General features: G+C 43.8%; 1 protein-coding gene across 1 annotated transcript in view; it reads right to left on the reverse strand.

Annotated features, from left to right (window-relative positions):
* Positions 1-18690, reverse strand: part of LOC138245654 (histidine--tRNA ligase, cytoplasmic-like) — a 213916-nt gene extending 195226 nt beyond the window's left edge. Inside the window, exon 1 of the mRNA XM_069199400.1 lies at positions 18514-18690. Coding sequence (XP_069055501.1) covers positions 18514-18531 — 18 coding nt within the window. The 5' untranslated portion in view covers positions 18532-18690. The remainder of the gene's footprint in view (positions 1-18513) is intronic.
* Positions 18691-25387: the final 6697 nt, after the last annotated feature.

Below are 25387 nucleotides of genomic sequence, written 5' to 3' on the forward strand. Positions count from 1 at the left end.
AACGCATATACACTTTACTCAATAACACTTCTGTACAAGGCCTAACCCACATACACACATACACACACAGAAAAAAACAAAGGGTAAAGGGACATTATAGTTAGGTGAAAAAAAAAATGAAATTCACCAGTTATACTTATCTCAAGTAACTATAACGCATGCATTAACTATAAGACAAGCACTAGAGTAACTATTATTAGAGCTTTTGCAATGCAGTGTTGTGATCAATGATGTAATTTTAGATGTTATTAGGGATGTTATAATTGTAGTCATTGAACATGTTATGAACGATGACATATGCGAGGGTAAAAGTAGTGGATGGCCAGGATAGTTTTATTAGTTTAAAATGTTATGTTTTAACTAACATTTTCACCCAACTATAACATCCAAAGAGGGCGCTAGGGGGCACTGCAGTCAGATGGCTGCACACTAGAGAGGCGCTGCCGGACAGGATTCCAAACTGGAAACCAAACAGAGAAGAACTGGCAATGAGAGGGGTGCGTGGCAGAGCATGCCGATGGAACTGTATGTTGCTCGGAATGGGGCCACCGCAGTGGGAACACACTGCGGCACCCTGGGTGCGACCGCATTTAAAATAGGCCCAGGCAAGTTGGCAAGGTGATGGCTGGCCCAATCAGGATGCCCCACCGAAACTGGCACTGGTGGTTGGAGGTGGAGCTCTTCCCAAGGAGGAGGAGGAGCGACATTGGTGAGAGGGCCCACCTGGCGCGCCGGCTGTGCTGACCCTGAATTGGCCAGGGGGAGTGGTGGTGCGGCAGGATGTCCTGCAAGAATTGCTTTCCTGCTGCCCCATGGTGGGAGTGACTGTGTGGCGAGGGGTGGGGCCAAGCTGGCAGATCAACGGTCTGCTCCTGTCCCCTAGAGGTGGAGAAGGAGATGCCAAAGGTGAGGCGCGACAACACATGGATTATGACAGGCCGCTGCTCAGTCGCAGCCGTGTAGAGCCCACAAAACGCAGCCGAACAACGGATGGATCCCAACAGCCTGGCCTACATGGGACTCTAGCAGTAGTGTCTTCCTCAGCAGGAGCGGTGCGACACACTTGCTGTAGGGGTCTGCTCAAGCTCCTGAGTGGAGAAGAGGACGACAGTCGGGTGAGGTGGGATCACCTATGAACCGTAAGTGATTGCGGTAGTGTCATCTGCCCACAACTGCCAGCCAGTGCGAACACTGCTGTATTTCCCACCTACTAAAACACAAATGTGGGCAAGCATGAGGGCACAGAATCCAAGTTGGGGTTTGAAAGGAGGCAAGCAGCTGCCCCAATGCAAAATGCTGATACCATATTGGACAAGCCTTCCCCGAGCAGGACGCCTACCCATACCTGCGGGATTTGCTTTTGGAAATGAAGCAAAGCTTAGCGAAAATTGACTCAATAATGTAGATTGCATGGACCGCATTAAATGTGGGGAGACTGTATTCGCCAACTTGAGCAGTGCATGTATGATGCTGAGAACACAGCGAAATGGCATAGCATGAAGGTCCTCCATATAGAAAAATCCTAGCTGTGATCAAGGCAAAAAGCGAAAACCTTGAGGCAAGGTCAAGCAGAAACAACCTCAATACGTGGAGAATATGTTGAAGCAACTGTTTTGGGTGACTTCATTCATGTCTCTGTTGTCAGTGGAGCATGCTCATCGTTCACTGGGTCTGCGTCCACCACCGGGTGCGCTCGCCCAAACCTACCATAGCACGGTTCTTCAATTACAAAGATCGCAACATGGTGCTGTGGCTTGTTAGGGAGTAAGGATCCTTCCAATATGATGGTAACCCAATCTCTGTGTACCAAGATTTCATGCTTGTGGCCCAAACAGCGAGAAGAGAGTTGCTTCTGGCCAAGAGCCAGCTCCAAACAGTTGGAGTAAGTTACAGCATGCTCAATCAGATCAAATTAAATATCACTTATGATGACAGATGCACCTTTTTTCAGACCCAAAGCACCCCCACCCCCACCCATGTGAGACGGATTGAAAAGTAACAGACAATACAATGGATTCCAATGTCTAACGGCCAGTTCCCAAATATTTGAGTTCAAATAAACATGGCTGTCTCCAATGATGTTCATAATCAATAGAAAGTCCGCCCTAGGGTGGTCCGTTGGGCCCACTATATAAAGACCTGTTTTATTTGGATCACTGTAACAGATTAGCATGACTGAGCTGAAGTCCTTGCCACCAATTCTACTCCAGCATTGAGAGTTGCCCTGTTCTACAGTTGCAGTGCAGCTGTCCATGTATGGGACACCTGCAGGGTAGTTTGTTATGGTGTAGTTACCGGGAGGTGGGTGGGAGGGCTACGTTACTACTTTGGCTACTGGGGGATGCTGGAGGGGAGGGAGGGTGGAATACAGATACGACACACATCACTGGTGCACACAACACAATCTCGTATGTGGCTCACAGCCGCCCCAGACACATACTCTCCTTTATGAGTGGAAGATTGCAATCCAGCAGCCATGATGTGCATTGCCCCAGCAATACAAGGACATGAAAGTAATTCAACTTATAACTTGTGGGTGATGAATGGTCCCCACAAAGTACGTCAAGTCCTAGCGTATTTACAGCAACACAATATAGATATAACACACATAAGTTTCATGCGCAATGGATACAATACAGATACACAGTGTTTTACGCTGGATATGTGCGAGGAGTGGCAATTCTAATCTGCAAAGGCCTCCCTGTCCTGCTGCTAGGGATATCCACAGATCCAGAGGGGAATTTCAATGTTATTCTAGACCCGAAATTGGACAAATCAGGTGAGGAACAATATCTGGTGCTCAAGCAACTGAACAGTTCAGGGATATTATGTGAGAAGGATGAGTGACAGACATTTGGTGTTTCAGTGGCAACCAACCCATGACAGATAAGGTCCAGATTAGACTTTTGACGCATCACAGAGAGCGTGGGGGTGAGGACTAGTAGCATACAGCACATTCCTAGAACTTACTCTGATTATGTCCTAGTCGTGCTGCCAGACAGGACTTAAGAGGCCTTTAAATGGTGGCTTCTATGTGGTGCCCTGAGAGACGTAGTATCCCGGGAGGCGATCCAGGAGAAGGCGCTCTTCAGTGACCAATAATAACTCAAATCGACAGCCCCTCAACACTGCAGAAGGCATACAAGGTGGAGAAACGTGGTGTGTGTGTAACTCTGAACAGACTGGGGTCCTGAAAGGCCTAAGATCCTGGCCACAAGGGAAGCTGAAACCACTGGAGTAAAAGTTAGCTAGTAACAGTACACCTGCGCTGCATGCAGAGGCTCAATCCACACTTGTTGAATTGTAGGAGGCAGAACAGAGCGAGCTCAACCACTTGAGCAAGGAATCAAGAGCCCGCATGCATGGAAAGGGTGACAGACCTGGCAAAACTCTGGCAAATCCAATACGAAATAACCGTCCAAGCTCAGGAATCACAGAAAGGGATAGACTGGCACTGGCAGCAGAAGACACAATTTATAACACCTCTGAGATCCTGGCGGAGTTCAGCGTGTATTATCAGGAGCTGTACAGCAGAGCTAGAAGGCTACTTTGACACAGTATTACTGGGATGGTTGGAAACAGTGAGTAGGCAATATCTGGATCAGCCCATCACAGTCAAAGAGATAGTCAGGAATATCCTAGGCTACTAAAAAGAATGTGCTCAGGTGCTGGCGCCAGAGTTGCTGGTGGTGTACACAGAGGCCTTTGAGCAGGGGATACTACCTCCATCCCTCCAAGAAGCAGTGATGATCATACTCCCTAAACCGGGCGAACCCCACACAAACCCGGTTTCATACAGACCACAAAATATTGGCTAAAATACTGGGAGCTACACTACTGCTCTCCTGCCGAAGCTGGTTCACCCTGATCGAGCAGGATTTACACCTGAAAGGTCCAGGCCATACAACCTGAATACACTGTTCGCACTGCTACATCATATAGACGCCAGCGTTTTTTTTAGACGCAACCAGAGTGTTCATCTTGTTAGATTTGTCTGATCTTTTCTGTGTGTTGAAAAGGCTAGGCATCAACGAACAATTCATGCGCTGGAAAAGTCTCATATACTTGCCCGATGGGCAAGCTGCAGCTGAATAGGGTCCTGTCCGCCCGATATGGGTGGCTAGAGAGATGGGGTAGGGATGACTGCTGTCCCTCCTCCTATTTCCATTGCTGATGGAGCCATGGGCTGCCAGACTGCGCCAGTACCATGCTGAGTGGAATCTCACATTCATGGATAGGAGGGTTTTGATATCACTGTATGCTGACTTTGTCACGATTTAATTCAAAGACCCAGCAACCAACACAGCACCCCTAATATGCAAATCCATTTGTTTTGCTTCTTTTCAGGAATATTGATCCATTGGGCCAAGCCACTTGTGATGTCTCTTACAGCCTGCAGAAACAGTGTGAACTGGACTATCTACTACTATAAACAACAGACCCCTTTACATACCTGGGGATCGAAATCAGCAGGTACAAGCAGGAAATTGGCGGGGAGAACTATGGTAAGGTGCTGACCAAAACAGAACAGGTAGACAAATGAATCCGTCTTCTCATATTGCTGGCCAGGCAGTTGCCCCTGGTCAAAATGGCGATACTACTGAAATTCCTCTATCTGTACAACAATATCTCAATCCTGTTGAGCATGGTTTTCTTTCAGCTGCTGTGATCCCTTTTGACGAGGCTGGCATGGGCTGGAAAGCAGGTCTGGCTGAAACAGGAGACCTTGATGTTAGTCCACAGGAAATGCCCTTTTTTTTTTGGTTTGCTAATATTTTTGGAGTCTTTTGACAAATCTTCCTGAAACATTACAAAAGAGCTCTTTTTACCAACTTTGTGGATGGAAAGTTTCAGGGTGATCCATCAAGTGGGGTCAGAAAAGGGAGGAGGGTCTGAAAAAGTGAAAATCTCATTCATTTTCCATAGACTTCTGATGAACTACCATAAAAACTGATTAATTAAATTACACTTAATTTGGAAGAAGGCTAGATCCCGGTCCAGAAAGTGAGCTTCCTGCGATCTGGTGTAAATCCGTTCGGTAGTCTTTGAGATAAGGTACAAATAATTGGGTTTAAGGAACTCTAGCGAGAGTCCTTTGAACCCAATTTAAAAAAAAAAAAAGAGCATTTTGATTGGCCCCGGGGGCTTTTATCCCCCTTGGATCGATCCACTCCAAACGGAGACACGCTCCTCCAGGCACAAGCGATCTGATAATAATGACAGAAGGGGTTAGGGTAAGTATACCCTGCCCACCTAAGTCGTGTAAAAAAATAAAAATAAAAATAAAAAATAAAAAACCTGGGACTCCTGCAGGATTGCTGCATGCCAAATAAAATGAAATGGGGACAGGGGCTGCAGTGGATTTCAAAGCTGAGGGGGCATGTGGCCCCTCTCTCCGAGCCTCATCGAGGCACGCCGGACCACCATCTCCCAGGATCAAAGTAACATCACTCTCCCTAGGCCAATAAGGGCCCTGCGGACTCCATCACTTGCAGCCACTTCTTTATTAACAAGCATTTGCTAAGCCAATAGGGTTCGCCTATGCGAAATCTATTGGCTTAGTCAATTTTTTTTACATGTTGCACAGCAACCCGAGCTGCTGCTCAACATGGCTTAGAGTAAAACAATAAAAGTAAAACGTGCTAGGACGCGGCCAGCATTGATTGCGCTATAGCGCTTTTATCCCTGAAACCGGTCCCAGGATGCTTGTTTCTGGTCCAGGGAAGACCTGGCCTGGCAGTTCGGGCTGGACTGTTCCCATGGGGAACAGGGTCAAGATTGATTTGCATATGGCTGGGTCCAAACTGGAATGGCATGGCAAGCAAAAAAAACTGATGGATTAAACCCAGATCTGTGACTGGGGGTGAATGTTTGATTTGTTCTGCATTCCGTCCATCATCTGTTGTTTTTGCATTTAAGCAGTTAGATAGCCAGCTGGTTTCACAACATGTGATCACGTGATGGAGTCCAAAAAGAGGCTTCATTCGCTGCCGTCTGAATCTTAGCAACAAGAGAAACCTCCACTGCCGCTCACATCTCAGCTTGGATGACCAGTGCTTCGCGGTTATTTATTGTGGAGAGGTGCTTTACTCACAGACTCACTCAATGGAAATACTACTTTAAAAAAGTAACACATGTATATAGAAACATCTGGGCGGTCACAGATCAAAAAGTAATAAACAAATGTGTATATCATTCTAGAGCTATAATTAGTACAGCAGGTGCATTAGCACCAGGACTAGTGTCTTAGGTGCCATCTGAACACCAGTCATGGGTCTATTTTAATAGGCCACCCGAAGAGAGGGGGGGGGGGCATTTAAATTACTTGCACCTGTCACCGTTAGTACCCTACAGATAGCTGCCTGCAATAAAACAGTTTAGGCAACGCTGAGACTGACTCAGGGCGCTCTGCACTTACATGCTGTTATCATTTATATTTTGAACTGCTTGAGTTATGAGGCATGATGAAGTACGTCAAAGAAAGTTGTGTGTGAAATATTAAAACATGTGTGACAAGGTACTCAACTATATCTCATAATAAACATCATGACAACCTTATCTCTAGCTACTATAACTCACTCCCTAAGTTAACAATAACAATCGTCCTTGTCATGTATAGCTAATTATCCCACATATTGCATTACTCATGAAATGTTCTATAACATCAACGATAACATCACTGCAACATCTGAAATAACAATATTGATAACAAGGCTGTGCATGGTGGGGCACGAGTTGTAGTTACCTTAGTGCACAAGGTATCGTTTTTAGACATAACTATAACTGGTGAATATCAGTGGCTTTCCGAGTTTAAAATGTTATGCTGTCACTCAAAATTATCACCCAACTATAATGTCAATTTAACCTTTGTTTTTTTTTCCAGTGACGACATAGATTATATACACACACACATATAAATAAATATACATGTCTATATATTATACATGCAATGTGTGTATATATATATATATATATATATATATATATATATATATATATATATATATATATATATATATATATATACCAATGTCTAGTTTTCATGTCTTGTTCATAGAATTGCTGTATATAGTGGTGTTGTGCATACTGCGACAATGTAGGAAATTACAAGTCTTCTGAAGCTGAGATGGTTGTCGGTGGATCTTGTATTAGGGGGTAATTAATTCCAGCGTGGCTGCTTGCACAGAAAAAGATGTTCCAACCATGTTTTTTCTTGTATATCGGGATTTTAAGAAGGGGTGCCAGTCTACTGTGTAGGTTCCTTTGTTGGATGCATTTTGTAATTTTCTTCCTAATGAACAGTGGCCCTTGGCTATGTATTGCCTTGTAAGTGATACAAAGCAGCTTGAACGAGGATCTTTTGGCAAGTGGTACCCGGTGCAGGGCCCTCAAGGAAGGAGCTTTACATGTAGGCGTAATCGTACTATATAGACATTTTATACTATATATAATACATATACTGTAGATATTTGGTTATATCCAGAACAGTATATTTTTTTTAATTAGAGCCAAAGCACATTTTAAAATCCAGTCTGTGTTAGCAACACTGATAAATATTTGATTTAAAAGCAAAACTAAAAGCCGCTGAAAGTTTATCACAAAGACGTTTTTGAACATACATACGAACATATGTCCGGCAAAGAAAGTGCAAAATTTGGCACCTTTTAAAGGTTTGGGTGTCTTCTCCCAAAGAATTTTGCAGAAATCAGTAACTCAGGTTGTATTTTAAAGCACTGTAGATTAGTAACTTGCTAAAACAAGAATTTGCAATGCAATGGGTCTCACAGCTGCTTGAGTTAGAGCTAGCGGTGTTGTAAATTCGTAACTGGACTTTTCTTGCCACATACATTGGTCAACCCTGCCTCATAATTTGGTCTTTCCTGCAACATAATTAACTAAAGCACTTCCAATTACTGTCTTCCTCTATCTGCAGCCAAAAATGAAAATGTTGCCATTCAGCACCCTAATTTAAATCTGCCATGCTAATTTCAATAGAATACCACTTTCACCACCCCAACCGTTAGTGTTGCTGGCTGGCTAACACAATTCCCAAAACAAGACAGCCATGGAGGAGTAACAAGGAAAATAAACTAAAGGGGTCACCCAAACATTTCAAGACTTTTCAATCATACTGTAATAAGGATGTTAAGTTGACCTGAATCATGGTCATAATTGCAATATGGAGAGATTAATAAAACATATATGATTATCATATAAACCCAATAAAAACCTTTACCAGAAATAAATGCTTGACAATAGACTGCAATGCTCAAAACAGCTCATAGAACACCACAATAAAAATAGCATTTGTAAGAAACATGGTCATATTTCCATAGAGTTAGCCCCTAGAAGGAATAACCACATGAAAAGGAAATGATAAAAGTATTGCAGTGTAAACATATAAGTAGCCCTTAGAGGGTGTAGTGCATAACACATTTTCGGGGTTAACACGTCTTCTGCAATGATATTACAAACACGACCCTTGAAACACAAACTATCATCAGCTGTAAAACACATGTTCCAGCCATGATAGAGAATAAAAATATACTGACGGAAGGAGAGGTTATTATTTACGGTCCCCACTAACCTAGTGTGGGGGACACAGAGATAATTCAAACAGAAAGAGTGCATCATGCTGAATGTTTCTGTGGCGGTCCCTACTGTCAGAGGACCACCACAGAGTTTATGGGCAAAAATGTTTTGAAAAAAAAAAAATGCTTGAAAAGCATTATGGAGGCGACTTTTCCCAAGTGCAGTGAATATTGCAGTATCAGCTCTCCCACTATGCTGGGAGAGCTGGGTTTCTGATTTTGGTGTTTTCTAGTAAAGCATTTATGAATTATAAGTGTTTCTGGTAATGCTATGGAGCGTGAAGGGGAAAGCCAAAAGAATAGCCTCCGATTAGGTAACCGTGTGAAAAATGTGGCCAGCACTCCGACGGAGTTTGCGCTGTGACCAATGTGAGGACCATGGCTGCCATGGAGCACAAAGGGGAGAGATGAAAGAAAAAAAATAGTTCACTCACGCTGAAATATACTGGCAATCGAGCAATTATCCATGTAACAATATCAGTCTGCAAGGCGGGAACAAAACCACCCCAAGGCGGGAAAAAGGTAAATAATTTACGAATGACATCACAGGATGTTTTAAAGGGAAGCCTACTAACGAGTGAAAGTGATGGGCGTGAGGTGGGCGTGGTAACAAGCCCAAAATGCTTACAACATGTCAAAGTGCTTGCGCGCTCGACCTATAAAAATGAAACAGTTCAAAATATATTTTACAAAGAACAACTGGGTCTCCACAAAGGATCTGTTAGAAAATGTTACCATACATTATACTTTTTAAATAGCATTTTGCCTGAAACATTGGTACAACATGGAACTCTCCTCTGATAAATGTCAGGAAAATTTAGCGGGAAATGGTGCTATCTTTGAGTTTGTCAAAACTAAGTGGGATTTAAATGTCTGTATGCTCTAATATTTACATAGCAACAAACAACTTGGTAGTAACAGAGATGATGCAAAATCATGCACATCAGTTGCATGTTCTACACATTCATATTGTATAACACCACTACATTTCACATATTTAAAAATTTTACACACAGGGGTATTAATTGATTTGCCCATCATTATACGATTTCTACTCAGGTTCCAGAGATAGTTTTAGAATCCAGGCATCATGTTTCCGAAGTCTGCAGCTTAGCTGTAAGACAATGAGCCATTACTGTGACATTGGAGATGCTATTGATCAATACCATGTTTCATGGTGCAAGATTTCATTATGGTGGAATGAGCATTCTCTTCTTTACAAGATTCCCTAATGTTCCCAGAATGCACAACAACCAAACTCTGTAGTACTCCAGATAGCACTTTAGATTTTTTCATAAAGCCCAAATTGGTGAATGTTGTAGGTTCATAATTCACCAGCAGGCAGACATTACAATTTTCTATAATGTCCATTTAGCACTTTTCATAATTGTAAAGTCAACATGCTTTAAAGCGTCCTTAAATGTGGCAGTATACACCTTCAAGGGTGTAGGGAGGATGATCAAGGTGCTATTTTTAAACAGGACAGACGAAATAAGATGAGACTCATCACTTTGCCTACATGTGGTTCATACACACACTTACTGTTAATGACGGCAAACAGGTTTTACCTCTCAAGGGTGGCAGAGTGCAGGTTTTTCTTAGCTGTCCTCATGATATCAACAAATGGAATTTCTGCATAACTGCTAATAAACTGCAGCCATGCTTTATGCATCCATTTTTAATGTATTCCAGGGCTATTAGTAGCTTGGGAAACTGATGTCAGGAATCAACTCCGAGTCCCTTAAGCAACTTAAGAGACTGGCTCAAAACAGCACACATCCAGAAATTTTGTAAATCCAGTCTTAATGTGTGTAATGGTGACAGAATCTGCAGGATCACATGGGTAGTGGCGCCTGGAAGATAATGCCATCTTCATTTTAGATTATGAATCTTAGAACACTATTTCCCTACTCTCATATGTTCGGTTCTGTGCAAGCTTGTGTGCATAGTCCTTAGCTGTGCATGATGGGTTTTAATGTGAGCCTTAAAAATGGAACTCTGGCTTTCTCTTAGATCCCTTACAACTGCATCCTTGGTGTTGCAGACGCTCAAGAAGATTTCCCAAGCTCTAGTTCTTATCCTACACTTCTACAGTCTGCTACCTCCAGTTTCTTTCTGCCTGTTTCACCACAAACTAAGCCATCCTGCCAGATTTCTCCTGCTACCAACGTCATTCGTGGTTCTTGCCTCCTGCAACATATCACTTTACTCATTCTACAAAGCCTGCTAGATTATTTGTGTTGCCTTTAGCAAACAAATAGCCAAGAATATTCACTCTTGAGATCCATCTTTTGGTGGTGCTGACCAGGTTACTTCACAACTAACAGTGTTCCATCTCCATCTGTCCCAACAACTGATCATCCTAGTACACTAATATCAGGGCTTCATCCAAATAGTTTTGGAATGTCAACTCAACACAAGAAAGATATGAACCGCAGGTGAATATTCGTATTGACAAGATACAAAGAGAGATGAGATTGTCGAGGAACGTCACATTTACTTTTTAATGAAGTAAATTAGCTATGTTTTTAGACATAACTACAGTAAGCCAGAAAAGAGTTAAACAAATTCAAGTAGCTCTCCCTCTGCTCTGCAAATCCAGCTACTCCAAAAGGACAGGGATATAGACATCATCAAATGAGATTGCAAATTAAAATATATTAACTTTTATTTTTGCATAGCTTTGTTTGACAAAAACATATCTCAGGATGCTTTGGGTAAAGGTACATAAAAACTGGGAATAGTGAACTGTATTTTAATGACAAATACAAAACTTTAGAGGTGGGAAAAGCAGCCAGAGAGCCAGCAACAATATAATCTGTCGGTTTATACTCTCATCCTATCACGACCTGTGGTGGTTGTGACATGGCCAATCTAGGGGGGCAGAGCAGTAGGACCAGTGAATAATGAGTTTAGTGTTATCACAGATGTTAAGGAGGGTACCTCCAGTCTTACACTAAGAGTGAACGTTTGCCTGATTCACATCCAGCAGACTGCAGTGGTCCATGTGGGCATGTAAATTATTTGCATTTACCCTCTCCAGGTGGGTGCTCAGAATGGCAAATTCAATAACGGTCTGTTTTGAACCTAAGTGAGATTTTTCTTAAATAAAAGCTTATTGACAGTATAAAGAACAAAATTAAAAATTCCTACAGGTAAGTGCCCCTACTCCACAAGCTTGTCTACATAAGGAAGGAAGGAAGGAAAGAAAGAAAGAGAACACACGCACATACAGGGAGAGGAAGAGATAAAGAGAGAGATACAGCAAGGGAAACAGCGAGGGCTAGAGAGAAATGTCAGGTTCTTACACTTGAAAGGATCTATACTCTGAAATACCCTTGAGCCCCATGCAAGACTTAAAGGTGGACTATTCAAAATTTGCCGGGGGCCAAAATACTTACTTCTTTTGAATACTGATTCAACTTGAATTTCTCTCACACAAAACTCATTATAACTCATTGTTTATTAGCCTCATCCTGCTCATGTCCAACATTCACCTTAACTCTAGCCATACCATAGGTCTTTCTATCACCCATAATCTTCAGAGCTTCAGCATCTTCTCAATGTAATATGGACATGACATATTCTGCACCACCTAGTCTCTTCTTCTAATCAATTACAAACCATCTTGATCCCCTGGTGGCTTCACCGTTTTGTGTGGCCTTTTATAAAAATTAAAAAAAACGAAATTGAAGCATCTTCATACTATTACAGAGACAGCAGCCACTGCCAGGCATTCGATGTGTTCACCTACACACCCAATGCTCTCTTACTGCTGTTAGACAAGTCCCATTCAGTTGGTGATAGAAGACTTCCACATAAATGTGCATCAAATCTTGCCTTCTTTGAAAAACAATATCACATGTATAAAAATGCAACGTAATTTGCATGCCCTTCAACAGGTCTTTTAGAAGAACGACTTCCACCTAAATGTGTATCAAATCTTGCCTTCTTTGAAAAACACTATCACATGTATAAAAATGCAACGTACTTTGCATGCCCTTCGACAGGTCTTTTAGAAGAACAACCATCATCTCTTGCAGGGTGATGAGGGTGGGGGCAACAGCCCAGAAATGAAGCAACGTTGTCCTTGCGTGTCTAGTGTTGTTTTAGATTAATTTATAACTGCACAACTTTATTAAGCCTACTCCCTTTTTTTTTTTTTTTTTAGAAACAAAATGGGATACCTTATACCGTCTTCTAGCATATTTTTTTTTCTAAACATTTAAGTTGGGATGGGGTGTTCTCCTACCACCATCCATCGCCTTTCCACATTCCTTTTGAAAGGGTTGAGTGCCAGCATAGCTGACAGAAGAGAACACAGTGGATGATCATCACTGAAGCAAAAACCACATTACTGCAGCGAAAACCACATTCAAAGTTACCAGATTGCTCCTGGACAACCAAAAAAAAACAAGTACCTACTATTGTACTTTTCATTTCCAAATGATTCTTGTCAACTGCTAGCCTAACTGAGACAAATGAAGCACATAAAATATGAGTTTATCATTTTATAGACCATCATTTTGTGTATAATTTCCTAGCCCTATGCCAAATGGATATTGCATCGCACTAGCAAGATATAACCTCCCATCAATGACTACTTTTAGACCTCGGTGCAGTACAACCATGTTTTAATACCTTCTGAAAAGGGAGGTGCAGTTTTAGATTTCAGACCTTGAAGACGTTTATCACACAGCAAGGAGTTTGAGAACGCCACATTCTAGACTGGTTCACTGTTGATACCAGAGGGATGTTCAATACAGAATCTTAATTTCCTTAAGAGAACAAAAACACTTCTGCTAGCAACAAAAGATGACCTAGACATGTCATTACAACAGGCAATATATAAGGATTTAAATGCTATTTTCCCATATGCAGCAACTGAAGATCTTTATTATGAAAATCAGAGTTGCTATACGAGCCAAACTGTTGCAGAGTGGACAACTAAAGGCAATATACAAGAAAGGAAGGTTAAGTGCAGTGGGTTTGTGTAGTAATGTCTAGATCACAACACAAAATCTGCCACTAGTCTTTGTGAAGGGCAATGAAGAAGGGGGGTATTTTCTAATTACCCGTGCAGAAAAAGCAAGCACCAGGCCATCATTATTTTTGTAAGCTGGAGGGGTAAAGGTGAGTTCTTGGGAGGAGCCAGGGCTCAATTTCTATCAAACTGTTTCTGGCGATGACCTACTGCTGTTGTAGAAGCGAATGGGGCTATTAGTTAGCCTGTTCACAGATCAGTTCAGTCTCCTAAAATAAATTATTCAGTCTTACTGGTTTTGAACGTAAAGACTTTTCCTCCCATCCATCCTGCTACCATATTCATAATGCGATTCATTTTTCTGCTGGCAGCAGCCCGCCAGCTCAGCGTAATCTTGGTGTCATTGATGTAAGACATCCAGTAAGTGGTAAAAAATGTCTTGCCACGCAGCCCTAAACAACTGAATAGCAAGGTTTATTTTCCTCTCTGCATACATTTCTTTGTGTCCACAGCCATAAGATAATTTTCCAAGTTCCAGAACCACGATTTCTACTTTACAGGTGGCTTTCCAGCAATTTGTAAAAAACATATTGGTATGATTGACACTTGGAGCAGTAGCCATCTTTCTTGAGTAGTGACATGTTTTGTGCCAGAAAGATGTAAAAAATAGAATTTTTGAACCCTCAATATCATCATAGAATAGCTGTTAATGATGTGTCTTTAGCTCGTACCCTCAATTTAAAGAAAGCTCTTACCTCAATGGTTCATTAAATCAGAGCACCAGCATTGAACACAACTCATAAGCTCAATGGGACAACTGACGAGAAGACACAAAGGGGTTAAGTAAACATGCGCACTGCTGACAACCAAATAAAATGCTTTCCACACAAATACCCCCTTTATGTGCCTAATATTGTTACCACTTTGTTCCACTGCACCACACATGGATTTGTCAACGCACTAGTTGATGCATAAACGCGTTATGAGGTTACTGCAAATGCACATGGATAAAACCTGGAGATCCTCCCAAAATGTCTTCCAATGTATGCGCCCTCACATTTAGCAGTAAGAAGTCATGGGATTGGTCCACACTACTGCCTGACTTCTCACACCAGTAAGCAACATTCTGTTTTCATTCTTTAAACAGCTGTGTTAACTATGCTCCATGACATGTCCTGCCTTTGCCCACGTTTGCTGGCTCTGGCAGCAGGCCCTGTGACGTCAGAACTCAACTGCAATAAGCTATTGCAGTGGAGGGTTGACACCATTTCTTTTTAATAGGCGACTGGGTTCGTCACAGGTCGCCTATTATATACAGAATTATAGATGAGTAACAGTGAATTAAAGGGATGTTTTTCACAGAGGGGTTCTGAGTGATAGGACACAGGAGGAGAGCACAACTCAAGTGGTCTATGAAATCACTCAGAACGCTTCCGTAAAAAAACATCCCCTTAATTCACTGTTTACCCATCTACAATCTCATATTAAATATGCCCACTTCCTCCAAATCATCTGCCTGTGCTTTGAATTGCCACACAGCCATAGATAACACGACATCTGTTCCCTGTCCCAAATTCTAAAAACTAGCTGACCTCCTGCCTCCTACCCTCACCCCTCTCTTTGCCTTCTCTTTTCTCCAGAAGCGGAGCTCCACTGCTTCCTACATTCTAGTGCTGCTCTGACAGACCTCAACCAGAGCAGCCTGGAATTCCTTTATGACATAAACACCAGTGAATTACGAGATCTATAAACCCACCATTGCTACGACCAGCAGTGAATTATTATCGAGATAAGTGAGTCACTGAAAGCTCGAGCCTGAAGCCTGGCTCACCTTGTTGACCTGTTGGAACCTCAAGCCCATAGTGAGGCAAACTTTCACATGGCTTCTGTCTGCCACCCTTGCTCTACCCAGAGAATGTGGCGTCATGGCCAAAGCTGCTTAATTTGGAACTGGGTAACCAGGTTTGAATCTTAGAGTGGCTCACCATCCTGTAATTCTGGGAAAATAACTAAATTTCCCCATGCCTAAAAAATTAAAGTGACGTTGTGTAATATATGTAAAGTGCTCCACTAGCTTTTGGTTAAATTTGCGCTATATAAAAGCTGCAGAAAGAGTTTAAAACAAAATATTAACATAAAAAAGAGAGACAAATAGATACCCATTTAGTTGCTGATTGTGTACAAAGTGAAACAAGAAAATCTTGATAAATCACAGGTTGCCCATTTAAATTGTGCGACTAGACTCAGGCTGACCACGCAGCCTTCAAAACCGCCGTCACTACACACCACGACCTCATCAGAGCCACCAAGAAAACAGCCATACATGAATGCATCAACGCCAACGCACACAACAGCAAACAACTCTTCACTGTGATCCAGAAATTCACCAAACCCAGCATGGATACCACAGACATCCCCCCTCCCAAGACCTCTGGAACAACCACACCACCTTCTTCCAATGCAAGATCTTAAACATTTACAACAGCTTCGCAACCCAAGACCCACCCACCCACAACCACTGCACCCAAAGGCCCCAGTTGTCAGCTGACTGTGCTCAACTAGACCACAACTGACAATACCCTAAAGATCAAGAAAAACATCCACTCCAGAGCCCCTTTGGACCCCTGCTCCCAACACATCTTCAACCAAGCCGGCGCCACCATCGCCCCCAAACTCTGCTGCACCAGCAACTGCTTCATCAAGTCTGCCACCTTCCTGAAAGACTGAAAATATGCAGAAATCAACCCCCTGCTGAAAAAACCCTCTGCCAGCCCGACCGACCTCAAAAACTACAGACCCATCTCACTACTCCCCTTCCTAGTCAAAGTCATTGAGAAGGCCATCAACGCCCAACTCACTGAGTTCATCTAAACTAACCACACCCTGGGCCCCTCCAAATCAGGCTTCAGAAGCAGTCACAGCAGTGAGACTGCATTCCTTGCTGCAATAGACATCTGCACTCTTTTCATCAGAGGTGAAACCACAGCCCTCAACCTCCTGGACCTCTCTGCCACCTTCGACGCCGTCTCCCACCACACCCTCTGCACTAGACTCCATGATGCTGGTATCCTCGGCAAATTCTCAGAGTGGATCCTCTCTTTCCTCACCGGCCGAAACCAGAGAGCCAGGCTCCCACCGTTGTCCTCAAATCCCATAGAATTCAGCTGTGGAGTTCCTCAGGGCTCCTCTCCAAGTCCCACCCTCTTCAACATCTACATGGTCCCACTCGCAAATATCATCAGAAACCACGGACTAAACATTGTCTCCTATGCTGACGACTTCCAGCTGAACCTTTCCCTTACCGACGGATCTATAGTCACTAAGAGCAACTTTCACATCGGGATGGAGGCAGTCGCTGCTTGGGATGACTCCTGGTGGCCTGCAGTGCTCAGAACCCTGTCCACAACCACCGGCCACGCATGCAACCTTGACATCATCCTCGACGCCTTGCTCTCAATGAACCGCCAAATCAATGCTGTGTCATCCTCCTGCTTCCACAAGCTCTGCCAGCTTCGAAAGATTTTCGAATGGATCGCAACTGAGTCAAGAACAGTTACCCAGGCGCTCGTCAGCAGAAAACTCGACTACAGCAACACACTCCATGTCAGAACCACCCAAAAACTTCAAAAGAAATTGCAGAGAATCCAGAACACCTCGACGAGACTCATCCTAAACATCCCCTGCTGCAACCACATCACCAGTCACCCGAGTCACCTTCATTGAGTCTCAATCAACAAAAGAGTCCCCTTCAAGCACCTCACACACACCTACAAGGCCCTTCACAACATCGGATCTGCATACCTCAATCACCGTCTGTCCTTCTACACACAAACCAGACATCTCCGCTCCGCCCAACTGGCCCTGGCCACCAGCCGCAAGAACTCGGACGAAGGAAGATCTTTCTCCTACCTCGCTGCGCAGACCTGGAATGTTCTACCGCTACATCTCAGGCAATCCCTTCACTGCCTCAATTCAAGAAGGACCTCAAGATCTGGCTCTTAGACTGAACTGCAATATCACCCTCCCCTAGCACCTTGAGACCCTAAAGTGTGATTAGCCACACTCTGCAAGTACACTGATTGAATTATTGACTTTATGCAAATATTTTACTTCACCAAAACCGTTTTTCTTCATATTTGGTATGAAAGCACTTTCATATATGTGATTTCTGAATACCAGCTGTACAAAAACCTATCTTGTTCATAGGCTATAATGTTGCTCTATAATAATCTGAGCCACAAACAGGGTTTGCATGACAACTGTCATGCCTCTTGGTTCACTTATGGTACTGTCAACAGTGCGTGTTTAGGGCGGGAATGGTTCTAAGATCATGTTTAAAAAATATCACCTTCAATATATAGTTCTCGGGGAAGTGCTTTAATGTGACATATTAATGGCTAATATTTCGCATATTAAAGAGATGCCTCATTTTTTACATTTCCGAGACACTTTATCATATTTTACGTTATGCTTTACGATTTACATGACAAACATTCTCGGGGCTCGGCTCCTGCAAGGGCTCTAAAAGCCAAGCCTGACCATTGGCTCGGCTCTCCCTGTTAATTTGTTGACTCATCCACCTATACAGGGATTGCAGAATCCCATATATTATACTGTTCTTTCCACCTTTTTTCGCATTTCAAAAAAGCTCAATACTAGCTATTTCTTATACTGCTAGGCAGTTGAACGTTACGGTTGCTCTCCGCACATGACATCTGGTGGAGAACACTACTACTTAATTAGCAATGACAAACCATGTGATATTACATAGCTCACTAATACATGTATGGCAGCACTTAGGGTGCGTATCACACATTATATTTCAAGTTTCAATGGGCTTTTAGTCTCACGTCCCGGGGAGAGCCAAATCCATGATGACAGTTCTGAGTTTCAGCACATACACATGCTTCAGACTACACGGCAACGCCCTGCTCCTACCTCGCTCACAGATGCCATCTTGAGACTGAAGAGGGCCTTGGCCTTTCCTCCTTTCAAGAAACTAGCTCCGAGGCCGTCCTTGTGGATAGAACCAACAGGAATAGCTCGGATAACTGGATGCGGGAAGCGCAGAGAGAGACCGGGTCAGCTTCCCACAGTTCGGGAGGCACTTCGGAGACAGCATAGGCGCGCAATCGACATAAAGAAAGGACTTCTAACCTAACAGTAGCGCCCGGTCGCCATCTTGGACAGGAGCGTGTACAACTAGCTACTTTCCACACAATAATGAAGACACAGACACTGTAAAGTCCGACCTTCAAGAACGACGAAAAGACTTCCACATTTTATAGGTAAATTGAAATAGTAACATATTCCCGATGATTTTGAGGAATGATCACTGATTATAGCCTTGATGCTAATATTTAAGATAGCATGGAGATATGTTGAATCAGTGTTAGCTGTCATGAAATACATTCTGAGGCCAGGGATCTTTTTCTAATTTGAACCTTTCATTCTTGCAAATGGACTTCATGATAAACGTGTCATCAATGTTAGGTTCCTAGCAACGTCTGCGTCATTAGGTTGCGTCTGCGCTGCTGCACTGCGATCTTGGATCAGCATTGCATAAAGTTTTCACCGCTCTCCGATGAGTCTCTTTTCGAAGCGCGCGGTGCAGGGAAGCCGATCGGCTTACGAAAGTAGGCGTTTTATTGCCCCGGTGCGGGTGCAGCGCTGAGAGAAGAAAAACACTGTTGTTTCTGCAACATTTGATGGTTAACGTGTCGTCCCAGGCGGTTTCATTAGAGGTGGGGGTGAATGATGATAGAAGACACGTTCCTTGGTACAGAAATGTCTTCTTTATTCTTCTGGTATTTAGACCCACAACCAACACCGCAAGCTAGACTTAGAGCCAAGGAGCATCTGCCAATGAACAGCCAAGAACACTTCCCAACATTCTTAGAACATAGATTAGTTGAAGGAACAGTAAGAACTGCAGAGTTCACTAACTGTGCATTTAGAAACTAGGCAATGCTAAAATGTTAAACACATAATGTTCTAACCACAATATAACTTACAATGCATGCATACTACATTAGTCCCCTTTCCTCATAAAATGAATATATATATATGTATGGTTGAGATTTTCCTAGCCTTGGTGTCTGAAAGGCTAGATTTTATTAAAGACACTGAGGCGAGTATTATGCAGTCTTTTCTTGCTTTAATTTTTAACAGCAGCCAAGTAGAAACTACAGTTCCCAGTGAAAAACAAACTACAAAAGTGACATCATAAAGGAACAACCAACAGGGCACCGAACACCAGTACTAATATCTTAACTGCGAGCAACAAGCCCTCTTTTCTTGATGCGAAACTAAAGAGGAGAAGTAACAAACAAAATTACATAAAAAATAGAAACCAATGTCCATGAAACAGTCCCGAAGATGGCGAGTGTAGAGTGAAGTCTGGGAAGAGTGGATGCTGATGGCAGAATCCAATGCTGGTAAAAGTTGTCCATGTAAATCATGAAGAGCCAACGCTGGAAGAGGGAGTTGGCACTGAAATAAAGATACAGGGCGGGTTAGAAACAGTGGCGGGATAATACTCGCCTCCGTGTCTTTAATAAAACCTAGCCTTTCAGACACCGAGGCTAGGAAAATCTCAATTTTATTACACGACCGAAGGCTCATATTATGCATGTTCAAAGCATAGCAATAACTGAATCTGAAACATGAGAAATTGGCTTACAATAAAAAGTACTTTCATTAGACCAATCTGCAGACTTGAGAATATCCTGTAAAGAGGATCCTGCCCAGAAAGCGCGAGAGGTCATAGCCCCTCTAGCAGAATGGGCACCAAAAAACTTACATCAGTGCCAGCTAGGGACATGATCCATTTGACCCAACGAGCCAGAGTAGGAGAAGAAACAGGGTTGTGGGGTTTCTGAAAGGAAATAAGTAAATGGGAGGCAGAGGATGATATCAAATCTGCAGTACGAGTCACATAGCTTTTCAAACAATTTCCAACACACAATTTGGGTTGAGAGGGAAAAAACAGATAATTGACACAAGCTAAGTTAGTTTTAGTACGTCTCTTGATCTGAAAAGATACACCAAGGGGAGAGAAGAAAAAGGAAGTAACATCTAATGCCTTAACATCTGAAACACGTTTGAGAGAGACTAGACACAAAAGCATAGTCAATTTAGCAGAAAGCTGTTTGAGAGAGAGTAAATCATTATCTGGCCAAGTGGTAAGAAATCTTAATACCAAATTAACGTCCCACATAACATTATACTTAGGAGATGCAGGAAAAACACATCTTACTCCCTTTAACAGTTGGCAGATGAGAGGATGTTCACCAATTGGTCTGCCATTGATTCTTTGATGTTCAGCAGAGATGGCAGATCTGTAAATATTAATAGTGTGATAGGCCTTACCTTGGGAGGCTAAAGAAGCAAGGAAATTTACAACTAACACTACATCAGCTGAAAAGGGATCTGAATTCCTGTCCATACACCAGCTGCTCCAAAGGGCCCATGCGGAATTGTAGGATTTGGCGGTACCAGGGGCCCTAGCCTACTGGATGAGTTTAGCAGCATCCTCTGAAATTCCTGGGGTTCTCCAGGACGACCCAAAATCCTTCTAAGCTATGAGGAACAAGGAATTGCTGAGAATCAAATGATGTTGTTGGCCCTGGGGATCTAAGAGGAGGTTAGGGAAGTGAGGAAGCCAGACGGGTTGATCGATTGCCAACTCCAATAAAGTTGAGCCTGCCAGAAAGGAGTTATGAGAACTAGAGTGGACCGTTGGCTGCGTGCTTGTGCAAGGACTCGAGGAATGAGCAGGAAGGGAGGAAAAGCGTAAAGAAGGGATGATGGCCAAGTCTGAAGGAAAGCATCCGTGGCAAGAGCCTGTGGATCTGGCCTCCAACTGAAATAGGAAGGAAGGTGAGAGTTGAGGCGAGAAGCAAAAAGGTCTATGGACACTTCGCCAAAGATGGAAGTAAGATGATTGAATATTGAAGGGTGCAATTGCCAATCGCTAGAGTCGTGAAGATGTCTGGAATACCAGTCTGCTACCGTATTCAGCCTGCCTGGCAGAAACACTGCCTTGACTGAGATTCGACGAGGAAGACAATACTCCCAAAGATGTTTCGCCAGAGTGGAGAGAATCTTGGACTTGGTACCGCCTAGATGGTTGATATACCTGACCGCAGACAAATTGTCCATCCTTAGAAGAATGGTGCAACTTACTCTGTCCTTTGTAAAAGTGCGGATGGCAAAGGAACCTGCAAGCATCTCTAAACTGTTTATGTGCAAGAAGTACTCCTTCAGAGACCATGCGCCTCCAGTCGAGAACTGACCACATCTTGTGCCCCAACCGGTCCGACTTGCATCGGATTCTAATACAAGATCTGGGGCGACAGAGAAGATAGTTCTGCCATTCCAGGCGTCTAGATGCGTCAACCACCATAGAAGTTCTTCCTTGGATTCAGAATCTAGAACCAAAGGGTCTGAATAAGCGAGGCCCTTGTGAAGATGGCAGATCTTGAGCCGTTGAAGGGCGCGATAATGTAAAGGACCTGGGAAAATAGCTTGAATAGAGGACGCCAGGAGCCCTACTAGACGAGCTAGAGTTCTGAGGGAGATGTGAGGAAGGGATAAGGATTGACGAATTTCCTTCTTGATTAAGGATACCTTGTGTTGAGGAAGCTGAAGCACCGACTGAGTAGTGTCTATGAGAAAACCGAGAAATTCCAAATTCTGAGTTGGAATTAGAACCGTCTTCTGAAAGTTGATGAGGAAACCCAAGCTGAGAAGAAGGTTCTGACAAAATTGAAGATGGTCGAGAAGAAGATGCTTGTCTTGTGCCATCAAAAGAAAGTCGTCTAAATAAACAATCAGACAAACACAGTGAGCGCGGTGAAAGGCCGCGACGGGCTTGAGAATTTTGGTGAAGCACCAAGGAGCGGAAGAAAGACCGAAAGGAAGAACTCTGAACTGATAAAAGGAGTCTTGCCACTGGAATTGAAGGAATCTCCTGTGTGAGTGATGAATTGGCACAGTGAGGTAAGCATCCTGAAGGTCCAATCTGACCAACCAATCGTTCTGAAGCGAATGTCCCTGAGATGGAGGATAGTTTCCATCTTGAAATGCCGGTAAACCACAAAATTGTTGAAAGTCTTTTGGTTTAAAACTAAACGAAATTTCTGATTTCCTTTCTGGACGAGGAAAATGGTGCTGAGGAAACCCGAAGGGTCGAACAGGACGGGTTCTATAGCATGCTTGGTGAGGAGAGACTGGATTTCATCGTGCAGAAAATTGGTTTGATCTTGGGAAAAAACAAGGGGAAGAGGAAAACGGGATTGAATTGGGGTTTGGTAAAACTCTAATTGGTAACCTAGAACGGATTGAATTATCCAGGGATCTGAAGTGAGAGAAAGCCATGAATTTAGAAATAGAGCCAGTCTGCCTCCTACTGGAGGAAGGCCAGAACTGGAAACACTTACCGGAGGTTTGATCTCCTTTGTTGGCATAGCCCCTGTGACGATAGCCTCTTGAGCGACAGAGGTAGAATCTTGACTTGTATCCTGTGTAGGTCTCAAGCTGGGATTGCTGATTGTAGGAGTCTCTGTTCGTATATTGGCCTCTGATGGAGCAGCCGGCAAAGCGACTCCTGCCTTTGCCGGCCCTGGCAAAAACCCGAGATGAGAAAATCTTTTTCATGGAAAGTTGAGCTTTGTCAAGGGAGGCAAAGGTGGACACATATTTGCCAAGCTCCTTGATAAAAGAATCCCCAAATAATTGGCCCTTAGCTGACGGACCATCATCTTTGGAGGCCAAAGAAGCCAGTTTGGGATCAATTATCAACAGGAGACTTTTCCTCCTTTCAATGGATAGTTGAGTATTGGCATTGCCCAACATACAAATAGCGCGTTGCGCCCAGTTCGAGAGAACCTCAGGGTCTATCGGAATGTTGTCCATTTTGGCCTCCTTCGCCAAATCAAAAATCCTGGTGAGAGGACCCACCAAATCCAGAAGCTTGTCTTGACAACCTGACCAGGCTCTATCAACACCTCTCTTGGGATCCTTGCCAAATTTGGTAAAAAACATGAGCATTTTGGGGTCAATAACCGGGCTAGAAGTAATGTTATCAGGTAACGAGGGGCAAGGACATTCTGATTTAAGTTTATTTCGGGTAGCTTTATCAAGAAGGTGTCGTAAAAAGAAGGAGACATAGGTGGTCATTCTGACCCTGGCGGTCTTTGACCGCCAGGGCGGAGGACCGCGGGAGCACCGCCGACAGGCCGGCGGTGCTCCAATGGGGATTCCGACCGCGGCGGTAAAGCCGCGGTCGGACCGGCACCACTGGCGGGCTCCCGCCAGTGTACCGCCGCCCCATTGAATCCTCCACGGCGGCGCAGCTTGCTGCACCGCCGCGGGGATTCCGACCCCCCCTACCGCCATCCAGATCCCGGCGGTCCGACCGCCGGGATCCGGATGGCGGTAGGGGGGGTCGCGGGGCCCCTGCAATGCCCATGCCACTGGCATGGGCATTGCAGGGGCCCCCGTAAGAGGGCCCCTACATGTATTTCACTGTCTGCTGTGCAGACAGTGAAATACGCGACGGGTGCAACTGCACCCGTCGCACAGCTTCCACTCCGCCGGCTCGATTCCGAGCCGGCTTCATCGTGGAAGCCTCTTTCCCGCTGGGCTGGCGGGCGGTCTGAAGGCGACCGCCCGCCAGCCCAGCGGGAAAGTCAGAATTACCGCGGCGGTCTTTCGACCGCGGAACGGTAATCTGACGGCGGGACTTTGGCGGGCGGCCTCCGCCGCCCGCCAAGGTCAGAATGAGGGCCATAGTCAGCAACATGGTCAGATGGATACCACTCTTTTGAATTTGGATGAACCATGAGGGAAGGGTCAAACATGGGCTCACCAGCATGGTCCACCAAAATATGAGACACAGGGTGAACGTCACCACCGTCACCAGGAGAAATTTTACGCCTTTTCTCCAGAGGCCCAAACGAAAATGGATCCGAAGATCCGTCAATATCATCAGTATGACTAGGGCAGTCATCATCCTCATCATCAGTGTCTCTCAATTGTGTAATATGAATTGGAGAAAGAGAGGAACCCGATTTAAACACCTAGGGTGGAAGGACCAGAAGAAACGCCTTTTGAAGGCACCGGGAGGGTAGCCGCACTTTTCTTGCCTTTGTTAGAAGGCACTTTAGAAGTGGACATAATTTTAGAAAAGGAGGCTTCCAAATTCTTAGTTATGTCAGACATAGAAACAGCAACTGCTTGCTGAACTGAATCCTTGATAAAAGATTTCAAATTCTCTTGAAAAACTTGGGAATCTTCTTCCTCAGCCATTGTACTCACAAAAGGCAATAATAATAAATATATATGTTTCAGAAAATAAAATATATGAAAGATTTGTAATTTTTTTTTTACCTGTATTGGAAACTATCTGGTTAAACAGGGGTTAAAACTGTGAGGAGAGGAGAGAGGGAGTGGCTAAATGGGGGCAGGAGCCAAGAATTTGGGGGCGGTTCCTGAAAACAACAGTCTCTTTGAATGAAAGCGTGTCGAGGATAGAGCCGCGTACTGTACTGACCGAAATGTGGAGCCCGAATGAGGAAACGAGCGAAAATACGCTCAAAATGAAGTTCAAAGCGAGGGCTGAACAGAAGCATTAATCAGGTTTGTAGGAATGAAGGAATATGAGAAAAAATGCGCGCGCGTGTCTACAGCGGCCGAAAATGATTGTTGAAAGACGCTCTGCACAACGAGAATAAAACGCGCGTACAAAGCGGCATACACGCTTTCAAAAACTAAACATTGTTATTCAATATATATAATTATAATAATG

This window comes from Pleurodeles waltl, chromosome 7 (genome assembly GCF_031143425.1).
Source record: "Pleurodeles waltl isolate 20211129_DDA chromosome 7, aPleWal1.hap1.20221129, whole genome shotgun sequence".
NCBI lineage: Eukaryota > Metazoa > Chordata > Amphibia > Caudata > Salamandridae > Pleurodeles > Pleurodeles waltl.